The sequence below is a fragment of the Trichoderma evansii genome (genome assembly GCF_050947405.1).
Source record: "Trichoderma evansii strain SZMC 28006 chromosome Unknown GGI43scaffold_11, whole genome shotgun sequence".
In the NCBI taxonomy this organism is placed as follows: Eukaryota; Fungi; Ascomycota; class Sordariomycetes; order Hypocreales; family Hypocreaceae; genus Trichoderma; species Trichoderma evansii.
The window spans coordinates 126,845-141,401 of NW_028145195.1; the positions used below are offsets into that span (position 1 = coordinate 126,845).

A 14,557-nucleotide genomic window follows, 5' to 3' on the forward strand; every position below is an offset into this window, starting at 1 on the left:
TATGAAGTACAGGCTACCGTATTACTGTAGACATACAGCAATTTTCATATGAGCCATTGTGTGTTTTGTTCTGGATCATTACGTGATATCTTCATCAGAAGCACCAGAGTAGCATTACTCCGCACTTTCCCCAAGCCAGATTGTGCTGACCACACGGTTACTCTCGCTTCTGGCGTGATCGTGATCCTGGCAACCTGGGCAGCTCCTCTCCAGAGTAACCTGCTTTTCCCCGCTTTTGTATACTTAGCCGGTGACCAGAAGATCAAATGTAGGACCTCTCGGAAGTACTGGCTAAAAAGAAAACCACAGAATAGTAACGAGAAAACAACAAGGCCCGGCTATTAATAATAAAATGGTGATCGACAAGGACATGGGCGAGAGCTGTCAAAATAGACACTAAAACAAAACACTAAACCAAACCGCTTAGCATGGGGTTGAAATTAGTTAACAGGAAAAAAAAAAAAGCCAAGTCAGCCTCCCGTCTTTGCCCGTCATCGATAGTTATCTCCCCGTCATTCCACTTGGCGGAATGGCATTTGCTAATATTCAGGCTAAATGGCAAGAGATGCCGGGAAATCCTGGTGCAGAAAAATTGGCATTGTGGAGTCTGTTTGTCTGTATCCGACCACACCAAGAGCTGGGGTAGCATCTTGCCTGTATGGGGTAATAAGCTACAGTCATGTATAGCTGCAGGGAGGGTGTGCAGCATCGTCATAGCTATACCGCCAATTTAAATAAATATCGACCGTTCCTGAAATTGAAATTGGAGAAGAGAAGAGAGAGAAGATCATGAGCCATTGAAGGATCTCGGTTGGACGAATCACCATGATTTCCAACGCAGCTCTCATCGCCGCTCTGACGGCCCTTCTGCCCAGCACCGCGCTGGCGCAAAACAACCAGACCTACGCCAATTACTCTTCTCAGGGCCAGCCTGATCTCTTCCCCCAGACTCTTGCCACCCTCGAGCTGTCGTTCCCAGACTGCGACCACGGCCCGTTGAAGAACAACCTCGTCTGTGACAGCACTGCCGGCTATGTCGAGCGAGCACAGGCCCTGATTTCGCTCTTCACCCTCGAGGAGTTGATTCTAAACACCCAGAACTCAGGCCCTGGTGTTCCGCGCCTGGGTCTTCCAAACTACCAAGTCTGGAATGAAGCTCTCCACGGCCTGGATCGTGCCAACTTTGCCACAAAGGGCGGCGAATTCGAATGGGGAACCTCTTTCCCTATGCCTATCCTCTCAATGGCGGCTCTTAACCGCACATTGATCAACCAGATCGCGAGCATCATCTCGACTCAAGCCCGTGCATTCAGCAACAGCGGCCGCTACGGTCTAGATGTTTATGCACCCAACATCAATGGCTTCCGAAGCCCTCTCTGGGGCCGTGGCCAAGAGACTCCCGGCGAAGATGCAAACGTCCTGACGTCTGCCTACACCTACGAGTACATCACCGGCATCCAGGGCGGCGTTGACCCTGAGAACCTCAAGCTCGCTGCCACGGCAAAGCACTTTGCCGGATATGACTTGGAGAACTGGAACAACCAGTCTCGTCTGGGCTTCGACGCCATCATCACCCAGCAGGATCTCTCCGAATACTACACTCCTCAATTCCTTACCGCGTCGCGATATGCCAAGTCTCGAAGCTTCATGTGCGCCTACAACTCCGTCAACGGTGTTCCCAGCTGCTCAAACAGTTTCTTCCTCCAGACTCTCCTGCGAGAGAGCTGGGGCTTCCCTGAGTGGGGCTACATTTCATCTGATTGTGATGCCATTTACAACGTGTGGAACCCTCACAACTACGCCAACAGCCAATCTGCCGCCGCTGCCGACAGTCTGAAGGCCGGTACCGATATTGACTGTGGTCAGACTTACCCATGGCACTTGAACGAGTCCTTTGTGGCTGGCTCTGTCTCCCGCGGTGAGATTGAACGCTCAGTCACTCGTCTGTACGCCAACCTGGTCCGTCTCGGATACTTTGATAAGAAGAACGAGTACCGCACCCTCGGCTGGAACGACGTTGTCAAGACCGATGCATGGAACATCTCCTACGAAGCCGCTGTCGAGGGTATTGTCTTGCTCAAGAACGACGGCACTCTGCCTCTATCCAAGAAGGTCCGCAGCATTGCCCTGATTGGACCTTGGGTCAACGCCACTACTCAGCTGCAAGGCAACTACTTTGGCCCTGCACCATACCTGATCAGCCCTCTTCAAGCTGCTAAGAAGGCCGGCTACGAGATCAACTACGAGCTTGGAACAGACATCAACAGCCAGAGCACCGCTGGTTTTGCCAAGGCCATTGCTGCCGCTAAAAAATCAGATGCTATCATATATATTGGAGGCATTGACAACACCGTCGAGCAAGAGGGTGCTGATCGTACCGACATCGCTTGGCCTGGCAATCAGCTTGATCTCATCCAGCAGCTCAGCCAAGTTGGCAAGCCTCTCGTCGTTCTTCAGATGGGCGGTGGTCAGGTCGATTCATCTTCTATCAAGAACAACAAGAAGGTCAACTCACTTGTCTGGGGTGGATATCCCGGCCAGTCAGGAGGTTATGCTCTCTTCGATATCCTATCTGGCAAGCGTGCCCCGGCTGGCCGTTTGGTCTCGACTCAGTACCCTGCCGAGTACGTCCACCAGTTCGCTCAGAACGACATGAACCTTCGCCCCGATGGAAAGAAGAACCCTGGACAGACCTACATATGGTATACTGGCCAGCCCGTCTACCAATTTGGCGATGGTATCTTCTACACCACCTTCAAGGAGACTCTGGGCAAGCAGTCTACCCTCAAGTTTAATGCTTCACAAGTTCTTGGAGCTGCTCACCCTGGATACACCTACAGTGAACAGGCCCCGGTCTTCACATTCACCGTCAACGTTGAGAACTCTGGCAAGATAGCTTCTCCTTACTCTGCCATGGCCTTTGTTCGCACCAGCAACGCCGGCCCCAAGCCCTACCCGAACAAGTGGCTCGTTGGATTTGACAGACTTGCCACTATCAATCCTGGCCACTCTTCTACTCTCAGCATCCCCATCCCTCTCAACGCTCTTTCCCGAGTCGACTCTCTTGGAAACAAGATTGTTTACCCAGGCAAGTATGAGCTTGTTTTGAACACGGATGAGTCTGTCAAGTTGGAGTTTGAGCTTGTTGGCGACGAGGTGACGCTTGAGAACTGGCCGCTTGAGGAGCAGGAGATTAAGGCTACTTCTCCATAATTTTTAATTCGATGATTTAGTTATGACGGAACGGTAGTAATGATGAATAAAAACAGTTGTATTTTGCTTGCATTAAAGTAATTCTCCGCGGTGCCTGTGAATTTTGGCTAATGTGTGACTGGAACTTGTATATGTCCGAAGTGATCAGCGGACTCTGGCCGGCGATTATGTATCTGAAATGAACATCTACATTTACGATTAAATAATTAATGGATATTTACCAGTTGGAGCATCTGTAGAAGTTATATAAAGCCCAGTTCAAGGGCATTGCGCGCAGTGAGATACCGCGTACCTGCGTTGTAATTGCGACTTTAGTCTACAGCTAGGCTGGACATCTCTCATTTAAGCGGATCGACAGAGCGCTAGCACGCATGTATTCATGCTAATGCGCAGCTATTTATGCTGATAGACAGTATATTTTGCTAATACTCTGTTATTCATGCTAATCCAGAATCTGCCTTGATCAATTATCCATACTCACATGCAATCCCACTCATACCTCAGCAATTGAATGGTCGGCCACCATTGGCCAATCCACAGGCAGTAAATGTGTGTCACGGCGACGATCATGCAAGTATTAACGGCGGCACTCTGGAAAAATTCCAAGCCAAGCTTCTTAGTTTGCCTCATGTTGACATTCTTTTGTAAATTGGAGTTGCATCCAGAGAGGACGAAATCCAGGTGACCTTCTTCTTTGGTAGTAGCGGCTGATGCCAAAACAACACTTGCCTCTTGAAGCTTCATCGGAATCGCGCCATAACCCTTGGCTGTTGTTCTTCTTTTATCTTTTTGCCCAAAAATCTTGATTAAAAAGCCGTCCGGCAGTTGTTTATTGACAGCGGCTTTAATTGAAATAAGCCACTGATGAGTCTGATCGGTCACGATCCGCAGTTGGCGACATTGAGATAAACGTCTGACCAAAGAAGCTTCAAGACAACATTCCCGTTAGTTTAGCCAGCTAGAGCAAGTAGTACTCCGTACAAGCCTTTATTAATCCTCTGACCCACTGCTAAGGCTGGGCAGTGGAGAAATACCTAGCCGCGGCACTCTCTTCAGTTTGGGAAGCAAAATGTCGATTAATATTGACTTTAAGCTCTGGAATTTCCTTTTTTAATAGTCATCGCCATCACTGCCTTATCCATGTCTAAGGGGAGATGTAACCTTCCTAGGCGACAACCCTAAATACAGTATTTCCCCTTTGCAGTAACGCGCCAACCCCGAGAATCTCCGTTGAAGACTTGACTATAATGGAATTTGCCGGTGCACTATACAGGCACATAAAGGTGGGTGGTATTGGAGCGACTAGGTTTCTCCGCAATGTTGCCGAGCTGATGATCATCTCTGTAACGTTATCTGGGCCGTAGGCGCCTTAATCAAGAAGCTAATGAGGTGAAATAATACGGGAAACTTTTAGTAATTCCGGGTTGGAAATCGCATAAATAGCAGGTAGAGAAGTGGCTTTTCGTGTTTCACCTTGGGAGCATGTCGTGCATCTTTTGTTCGTCTCTTTGCATTTAACCTCCCGGAAAATGCTTTACACAGCCGTAGCGGCGTTAGCCATTGCCACAACGCCCTTTGTAAGGGCAGAGAGTTAGTACATCCAGAAACTAAGAAACTATATAATGGAGTATAGCATGATGCTAAAGTATAATGTGCAGGTGCAGTCACCCCTCCAGCAGGCTCCCCATGGGCCACTGCTTATACCAAAGCTCAGACTGCATTGGCAAAGCTCTCGCTCCAGGATAAAGTCGGCATCGTCACTGGCGTTGGCTGGAACAAGGGGCCATGCGTTGGAAATACATCTCCAGCATCAAGCATTAGCTATCCACAGTTGTGTCTTCAGGATTCACCACTGGGTATCCGGTTCTCAACGGGCAATACAGCTTTCACGCCAGGCATCCAAGCCGCCTCAACATGGGATCTAAACTTAATTAGCCAACGTGGCCAATTCATCGGCCAGGAGAATAAGGCCGCAGGTGTTCATGTTACTTTGGGACCAGTGGCTGGACCGCTAGGAAAGACACCACAAGGCGGTCGTAACTGGGAGGGCTTTAGTCCCGATCCATATCTTGCTGGATTGGCGATGGCTGCAACTATCACCGGCATTCAAGGTGCAGGAGTGCAAGCAACAGCCAAGCACTACATCCTCAATGAGCAGGAGCGTAACCGGGAGAGCATGTCCAGCAATGCTGATGACCGCACCCTTCATGAACTTTATGCGTGGCCCTTTGCCGATGCCGTAAACGCCAATGTGGCTGCTGTTATGTGCTCGTACAACCAAGTCAATAGCACTTATGCGTGCGAAGATACATATACGCTACAGACACTGCTGAAGAACCAACTAGGATTCCCTGGATACGTCATGACTGACTGGAACGCACAACACTCGACCGTTCAAAGTGCACTGGCGGGTCTCGATATGTCTATGCCTGGAACCGACTTCAACGGTGGCAGCATCTACTGGGGATCTGCTCTAACCAATGCTGTGAACAGCAACCAGGTCCCTCTGAGTAGGCTCAACGATATGGTGACACGCATCCTTGCTGCGTGGTATTTGACGGGCCAAGATTCCGGCTATCCGTCAGTCAGCTTTAGCAGAAATGTTCAAGGAACTCACAACACCAACGTACGAGCCATTGCGAGAGACGGCATTGTGCTTCTCAAGAATGACGGCAATGTTCTACCGCTGAAAACACCTTCGAGCATCGCCCTCATTGGATCAGCCACCATTGTCGGCGCTCACGCCAATAACTCAGCCTCATGTTCTGACCATGGCTGTGATCTTGGTGCTTTGGGAATGGGTTGGGGATCTGGCACCGCCAATTACCCATACTTTGTGGCGCCTTACGATGCTATTAATACAAAGGCTTCTTCGATCGGCGCCACAGTCACTCTGAGCAGCACTGATAGCACCTCAGCCGGCGCATCTGCGGCAAGCGGCAAAAGTGTTGCCATTGTCGTCATCACTGCAGACTCAGGCGAAGGCTACATCACTGTTGAGGGCAACGCAGGAGATCGTAATGATCTGAACGCGTGGCATAACGGCACTGCTCTGGTCCAGGCTGTAGCAGCAGTTAACAGCAATGTTATCGTCGTCGTTCACACTGTGGGTGCCATTATTCTGGAGCAGATTGTCGCTCTCCCTCAAGTAAAGGCTATTGTCTGGGCGGGTCTTCCCTCTCAGGAGAATGGCAATGCGCTTGTCGATATTTTATGGGGAGCCGTCAGCCCGTCTGGAAAGCTAGTCTATACGATTGCCAAGAGCGCAAGCGACTATAACACGCAAATTTCTTCAGGTAACGACAACTACAGCGAGGGGCTGTTTACTGATTACAAGCACTTTGACGATGCAGGGATTACGCCACGATATGAGTTTGGTTTTGGACTTTGTAAGTATTTCCCCAAAAGGAGAAGAAAGAAAGAACTGTGCGACAAAGATATGAATGTTGGAGTGAAATGCCTGGCTGATTGACAAATAATGCAGCATACACAAACTTCACCTACTCTGGCCTTTCCGTCACTTCCACCGCCAAGTCAGGACCAGCCACTGGGGCTGTGATTCCTGGAGGCCCTAGCGATCTTTTCCAGGATGTCGCCACTGTCACCGTTAGTATCCAGAATACTGGAGCAGTAACGGGTGCCGAGGTTGCCCAGCTGTACATCACCTACCCGTCTTCTGCGCCTAGAACTCCTGTGAGGCAGCTTCGTGGCTTTGATAAACTCAGTTTGACGGCTGGTCAAAGCGGAACAGCAACGTTTAACATTCGCAAGCGAGATTTGAGCTACTGGGACGTGTCGTCGCAGCAGTGGGTGGTGCCATCCGGAACTTTTGGCGTGAGCGTCGGAGCGAGCAGCAGAGATATTCGCTTGACTGGTAGCTTCTCGGTCTCATAAATGGAGAGAGAGAAAATGAAAAGGGTTATGATGGAAGTCTAACTAGAGCCAGCAAAGTTGCGGTGGCTGCATTGTATATACTGGTAACAGATGGCGATGTTGGAATTGGTCAGATGAAGTAGCAAAATAACAGAAGAAGAAACTTATAATATATTAAGCCTTTAGCTTTTTAGCTAGCTCTGTTATAATAATATATAACCTAAATAAAGATAGTCCAGAGACAAGATAAACTGTAAACTCACTGCCTCCGTACCTTCTCAAGTAATAAGCTAGTTATTGTAATGTTAGTGTTGAAAAGGGGGCAGAAACCATGAAGTACCGGTACAAGGATAATATTAGAGGATTATTATATACTAGTATAAGTAAACGCTCTCTGCCCAGTTTAACTAGTGGTTAATTAAGTCAATTGATCATATATTTTAACAGTTAGCCGATCGTATTATCCATTTTTATAATGCAGAATGCCATGAACAGCTTTACTAATGCGAAGTTAGTATGTCAGGAGCAGAAGAAGTGGGATAGAATTAGCCTGATCTTGAAGATCTAGGGCATTGTCTTTATCTTCATCTTCATCTTTATATTAATTCTTCTCCTAGATCATAGAGCCCTAAGCTTAAGGCTTTGAACAGCATTTTTAACATGATAGCCACAGCCAGTAATGAAATATTGATAATTAAATCCATCATTGCCAATTTAACAGTAGAGCCTATGCAGTTTTTGGGTCCTCTTATAGGAGTCGGAAAGAAAGGTAATTTTACTACGATAGCTTCTCTGAGAATAAGTACTAGGGAATTGATTTCGGGAAGACGAAAAGTCTTTATAAAGAAGAGACATCACGAAGAACAAGGTGACAACAATAATATGGAAAAAGAAACTATAGTAACAGAATTTATCTTAGCAGTATTAAATAAAAAGCAGTTACATATGATGTGTGGGGAAGAAATAGAAACTGAAGATATGTAATGTGAAAATACCTGCTAGGTCGAACTAAGAGTATTTCTATTTTGATATATTTCAGGGACTCAGAGATCACGATGATCTACTCTGACGCAAACCGTGGCCATTCTACACATTCCAGGCTTAGACTTTATAATAGTTAAAAAGGCTTCATTTTAATATTTTCTGCACTAGTCTTGGACTTATCTGCTTCATTCAGAATGCCTGAATCATATCTTGAAGAGTTTGCGATTTTTAATGAACTAAAGCATGATGTCATTCTCTTTAATGATGCTTTTAGGACTGAGTCCTGCTCAAGGATGCCTATAGTGACACCAGAGTTGTAGAGATTCTCCACATCTGTAATCATGTCCTCTGCTTTCGAGCTGGTCCTTACACTGGGCTCTCTAGGACCAGAGTCGTAATCTAAGGCATCTGATGCTTGATCACTGGGTGTTTTGTTGCTATGGATCTGTTTGTTATTAATGGCTATCGCCCTCTGAGCGGCCCCTAGCGTACTCACATAGCTAGGGAGTTTTATATTCCCTCTTCTGGTAGTCTCTTCAATTGAGATTGTGGATATCCAAGAATCCTCAACTTTGAACTCCGATGTCGATATCCGCTCAGTTATGAAAGAGTTTTCTGAGTTGCAATTAGATGCTAGGCACCCAAGTGTGAGCTCATCCCAGCCAGATTCATCTGATGCTAGATGTGAAAATTCTACAAGCCCTGCATTGTTACTGTGTTGTTTTTCTATTAGAGTCTTAGGAGCCGATCTAACAGGTGCGAGCATGTCTGGTTGTAAATTTTTTTCACCTGTTCCATGGTAAGAAACAACCAATATTGGGTCCATATCCATCTGTGGTATTACGTTCTTCAGTAGTAATATTTGTTAAAGCACTTTCAGACAGCGATAGAGTCGTAAAGGGTATACTAGACAGATATAAGTTAGAATTGCTAGGTCCTTGACTAGAAAATGGCCGTCTAATATCCAGGCTGTCTCGTCGCATTCGGTTTCTAGCTCGCCCGTATAAATACCCTAAGCATTCAGTAACAGTGCCCCATGTCAGATATTTGTATACCCCAGGGATGTTATCTGAGATATTTCCAGCTCTTTCCTGTAAAATCTCACAGCTGATGTCGTCAGCCATTATCACCGCTATTCTTCCCCTTGCAATCCATGTAAAAAGACATTGATACTTAAGTCTGGAGTTTTGCTCTGGGAATTTCTGACGAAGAGAAAGGGCCGTAATTAGACGTTAAAGCGCGCTTGAATGTGTTCCAAATAATGCGGATCAGCTCAATTAGGTAGATGACAATGCTGTTAATAGGCTACTGTTTTCTTGCCCTGCCCTGCCCTGTTCTTCCCTGCCCTGTCCGCCTGCGAAGGGTTGACTATCGAGCACTGCGAGCACAAAACGCATAATACTATTTCAGTAACCATAAGATAGTTCCTCTGAATGAAATGTGTCCAATTGGAACCCCGGGAAGAGACCAAGTATGACTGTCCCCGTCTTCTAGTACGTGACTTTTAGCATTTTCCTTTCTCTGGCTATGACCTAGTGCAACAATAACCTTAGGAACCTGTTTTAAGTTCATATGAATTAGCTCGAACGAATGAGGACTATCATCTCTTTAATTTGGATATTTGAGTTTGCAGACTAATATACCATATAAGATGGTAATATACTTCTATTCACTTACTTAGAGCTAAGAGGTCGCATATGCTATATTTAAACCCTGAATCACATATGATATGTGTTACGACCTGGTTCCCCGTAACAGTTGAATCCCTTATAATAGCTGGTTCCGTTACAGTAATTGCTACAATAGTGATTATTGGCCTAATCTTTAGCCCTGGTTGGCTTAACGGTATAACGGATCGTTACAATATGGTTTAGTGGCTTTGATATATATCTCATATTTCAGCTGTATATCTTCTATCTTAACTATATCTAGTAGGATTGATCGACCCAAGTATTCCAGCCCGGCATGGCAGTGTCCATAGGTATAGGGCTGCTGAGTTGAAGTGACCACGAAACGCGCTGGCTGGTATTGGCTCCTGGGCCGATATTAAGATATTCGGCATAGTAAATTTTACTGAGGTCAGCGCCCTTGTCCCAGGGGTTCCAGCCTTGCGGACTGATGATGTTGCTTAGGTTTGTGCTCTGATAAACTACACGGGCGTATGCACGCCAAGGACGCCCAAGATAGACACTGCCAGCCTCAACGTTGATACCAGGTTTAGCGAAGACACGCGATTCGTTTATAATGTACCAGGCATCGTCGTCACTCTCGCGGCCTGATGCTGTGATGTAACCACCGGTTTCTCCGTTGAAGCCGATGTCACAGTTTTCCAGCCAGAAAGTACAATTCTGACCGCCGTATATAAAATCAGTTGCGCCCTCAACGTACGAGGATTTCATCAGAGTGTCTGTGTACTGCCCATACACTGTATCCTGATAGCCCGTGAAGGCGCAGCCATAGAATCCGACCTGGCTGGCAGAAACTGTAAGCGCTTGAGCAGGACTGCCAGCGCCTGCTGTATTCTCAACACGGAGGTTGTATACGGCTACATTGGGCGACTGTATGCGCAAGGTGCTACTTTGAACATTGCCGCCTGCCAGCGTTGAGGAGAGATTGTTTGTCAAAACTACCTCGTTGTCAGTATAGCTTTGTTCATTCGTGGTGTATCCTTGTATTATAATTTTCCCTTTATAACCTGAAGTAATGTTGGTCTGGCCCGTGTAGGTTCCGGGCTGTATGAAGATCGTCGTCGTCTCCGTAGAAGTTTTATTAATTGAATCGATGGCTGCCTGGAGCTGTACGCTTTTGTTAGCACTAGGTATGTAATCTGCCCGAGAACCAAATTTGTTGTAGTTGGCCTTACCGACGTATACTGTGCCCCAAATAAGGCGACAACTTTCGCTCCCTGAGGCGGCGCTGTATGACTTGCTGTCCCAACACTGAGAAAGAGCAAAAGCACGGGAACAATATTTTTGAACATGTTGTGTATAGTGCTCATTGGACTCTACGTAGCAGCTTGGCAGACTTTCAATAGTCGAACTTTGTCATTCTAATGCATACTACTAGAGGCGGTTGACAATGGTGGATGAACTTGCCATCATGGTCGCAACCCTTTAAGAGAGGCTCGAAATCGTGAGGAAATTCCGTCGGCACTTTGTCATTCTTTACATTTTCTGTTTTGTCTCCATGTCTGGAACCGACGGGTACCAATCGCCAAAAGGAAGCCTGGCATAATTATTTGAAGGTGATATTTGGGAGACTGCCTCAGCATCAACTGTAGGCCTCAAATTGGAATATAGTGGAATGACGCCAACTGGCGTTGCAGTCGTGCATTCGGCTGAGATCAAAAAAGACGGGAAAAAGTCCCGCTCTTGCATGATTCTATGAAGGACGTGTCCATGGGGGTGGCACCTCGGACCCTCGCTACAATTTCTCTGGTATTGTTCCTGTGATTCGGAACGTGTATAAGCCTCTTGTTGACGCTGGGATATTATTGGTGCGCTACTATACCGTCCACATTATAGTCTCCTGCCGCCACCCTAAGCTCTTTTAATTCCCGGGGTGACAACCTGGGGTTTATGCAGTCTCGGGATTTGAACACCGAGGGTAGTTCTAATGGAAGAATGCACAACCAGAGATTGGACTTGATATGGCTGCAACAATATTGCCGCTTTCGGAAGCGATCCGAGGCTTGTCACACTCTGGGGTAAATTAGGTACGAACCGACGTTGTTAAAGTATTTGCTGATGACTCTGCGCTCTTTAGTTGCCGGCACATAGAGTATCGGGCTTCATATGTTTGCATACGATGGAAAGATGGTCTTCACTGCGCCACTAAATAGACATGTTGAAGCCAGGAGTTGTTTAGACTCTGAGGTTTATTGAACAACTGAGGAGTCACTGGATCTACAACCATGTCACGTAATGGTACTAGAGAGTTAGTGGCGGACTAGCCCTGCTTGCAGATTTTGGCCAACGTCCATCCACATTTACCCCGGATCACAAATAGCGTCGGGAAAAACTATTAGTCTCCCGTTTAACCTCTATCCCTGTCATCGTCCAGCATCACGATCCAAACTCTGGATAAATGTTGTGACTATGAGGAAAGGGAGAACATATACAGGCAATTAGTGTTACATCAAGGTGCTAAGAGTGTGTACGTGAAGTTCAAATGACATCGTGCGCATTGCAAGCATGCCTGGTAGTCGACTATATAAATGCGATATGATGACTAGTGTAGGAATAACCAACACGAAGTCTATAATTATACTCATCTCAAATCATGATCTTGGCAGCTGCTCTTTTCTTTGCGGCCGTAGCAGTCAATGGCGCGGCTGTGGCAACGCCACAGCCTCCCACATGGGTGGTGAAGAGAGCCTCGACCTGCACTCCGGTTGCTGGGCATTCTAGCTCCATCGACGACACGCCGGCAATCCAGTCCGCTATTGCCAGTTGTCCATCGGGAACTATTGTCATCCCCAAGTCCACTACCTACTATATCAACACTGCATTTAGCTTCGCGGGCTGCTCTGGATGTACTCTACAAATCGAGGGCACCCTGCAGGCGACATCCAACACGACTTACTGGGGGGGACGCCGCGCTATATTTCTCATGGATGGCATTACAGGGGCTACTGTGTATTCTGCCACAGGCACAGGCATCATCGATGGAAACGGCCAGGCCGCCTGGGATCTATTCGCAGCCAATTCATCATACCAACGACCGACACTCTTCTACATCAACAACTCAAAGAATGTAAAGTTGTCAAATATCTATTTCAAAAGTGCCCCGAATGTCTTCCACTCCGTCACTGGCGGTTCAAGCAATGTCACGTATTCGGATATCACTCTATACGCCGTCAGTGCCAGCGCCAATGTCGCGCACAATACTGACGGTTGGGACATCGGCCAGTCGACGCATGTGGCCATCGACGGCGCGGTTGTCACCAACGACGATGACTGTGTCGCGCTCAAGCCAGGCTGTAGCTACGCTACCATCACAAACATCTCCTGCACAGGCAGCCACGGGATCTCTGTCGGTAGCCTGGGTAGTGGCGTAGGAAGTAAGGATATGGTTGAAAATTGCCTTGTCAGCGGCGCAACTATGATCAACTCTGCCAAGGCGGCGGGTCTCAAGCTATACCCAGGGCCACCAGACCACGGCACATCAGTGGTCTCCAATGTTACGTTTGAGAATTTTGTCTTGCAAAACACTGACTACGCCTTTCAGGTGCAAAGTTGTTACGGGGAGGATGCGTCGTACTGTCAAGCCAATCCTAGCACGGCGCAGATATCAGGCGTTGTAGTTAAAAACTTTTCAGGGACAACGAGCACTCACTACTCGCCAAACGTCGCAAACCTCGACTGTCCAGCTGCTGGGACATGTGGCCTGACTCTAAGTAATATCACTGTGAAGCCGCCGACAGGATCGGCTGTATTTCAGTGTGCCAACACACCAAGTAATCTTGGAGTGTCGTGCACTTCTGGTGCCAGTGGGTGAGCTATGTAAAGCACTATTGCTAGATTTATGATTTGGAATTGAGATATGGGAGTTATTACACACAGAAGCACCGCATAGTACAGCATTATAAAACACTGCTAGATCTGGCTTCATGATTTGTCTTGGTCTATAAGCTGGAAGCAACGTAGATTGAGTTCTAGTCTTAACTTGTCGTCCAAACGCCGCTGGCGCTACATCTCCAGTTTGTATATAAAAGTCACATGCTGAAGCTTTACTATGACTGCCAACAAGGATGGGGTTGGAGACAGGCGCGGCTTGATATCCACATTGCCCCAGCAAAGGGGACAGTCCACCGGCCACGTTTGAGTTAAACTATAAACTAAGCAACATTGTAGTAAAATATTGCAGTTCAATATTCCTTTATATAAGAAGTCATAGAGTAATAATCTTGCTGCAAACCAACCACATAAGATCCCTCTAGTATATGCCTTCGGAACTAATAGCCGATAACATCTAAAGAAACGTGGCGCACCCTGTTAGGAACTAAAGAAGTGAGCCCGCAACACCACAGCCCTCGGCTCACTAGCTGCATAAATACACTATCAAGCTACTCCAGGTATCGTGACTTGGCAAGGGATTTAGCCGGGAGGTTGGCGCTAGTAGGCTACACGTGTCCGGTCTTCTTCTTCTGGGCAATGGTATTTTCAGTACCTACATGTATTTAGCAATACCTCGTAAGCCAGAATCCATTGGCGGATTAATTTTTCGCTTGTCGATTTAAAGCTTGTACTATTGAATTTGGAGCTCGCAGAGCCTTGATCCTTTCAAGATGCGATCAAAGGGTCATGTGGAACCACCTAAGCAAGGATCTAAATTCAGCTCCCCTGCAGGCTGATAAACCTTTAAGTCTATCCTCGCCTATATCTAACCCGTCATACCTGCTCGTCTTTTTTTCATCCTCAATCCCTCCTAACTGGTACTCCAGTCTCGCAGCTTGTATTCTGCGCGTACCTATAAACTCTGTCAT

At 47.1% G+C, this 14,557-nt stretch overlaps 4 protein-coding genes across 4 annotated transcripts; 3 read left to right on the forward strand and 1 right to left on the reverse strand.

Annotated features, from left to right (window-relative positions):
* Positions 1-724: 724 nt before the first annotated feature.
* Positions 725-3,285, forward strand: GGI43DRAFT_405903 (glycoside hydrolase family 3 protein). The gene has a single exon (XM_083206092.1). The coding sequence runs from the start codon at positions 826-828 to the stop codon at positions 3,211-3,213; it is 2,388 nt and encodes a 795-aa protein (XP_083060046.1). The 5' UTR covers positions 725-825; the 3' UTR covers positions 3,214-3,285.
* Positions 3,286-4,538: 1,253 nt separating this feature from the next.
* On the forward strand, positions 4,539-7,333 carry GGI43DRAFT_405904 (beta-glucosidase). Its single transcript, XM_083206093.1, has 3 exons — positions 4,539-4,803; positions 4,872-6,602; positions 6,698-7,333. Exons 1-3 carry the CDS (start codon positions 4,743-4,745, stop codon positions 7,105-7,107), a joined length of 2,202 nt encoding a protein of 733 aa, XP_083060047.1. The 5' UTR covers positions 4,539-4,742; the 3' UTR covers positions 7,108-7,333.
* Positions 7,334-9,962: 2,629 nt separating this feature from the next.
* Positions 9,963-11,066, reverse strand: GGI43DRAFT_405905 (putative pectinesterase precursor). The gene is made up of 2 exons (XM_083206094.1): positions 10,934-11,066; positions 9,963-10,865 (listed from the first exon to the last, which is right to left on the reverse strand). The coding sequence occupies exons 1-2, from the start codon at positions 11,048-11,050 to the stop codon at positions 9,999-10,001; spliced, it is 984 nt and encodes a 327-aa protein (XP_083060048.1). The 5' UTR covers positions 11,051-11,066; the 3' UTR covers positions 9,963-9,998.
* A 1,046-nt stretch (positions 11,067-12,112) lies between these two features.
* Positions 12,113-13,663, forward strand: GGI43DRAFT_427660 (glycoside hydrolase family 28 protein). The gene has a single exon (XM_083208855.1). The coding sequence runs from the start codon at positions 12,352-12,354 to the stop codon at positions 13,567-13,569; it is 1,218 nt and encodes a 405-aa protein (XP_083060049.1). The 5' UTR covers positions 12,113-12,351; the 3' UTR covers positions 13,570-13,663.
* The last annotated feature ends 894 nt before the right edge of the window (positions 13,664-14,557 follow it).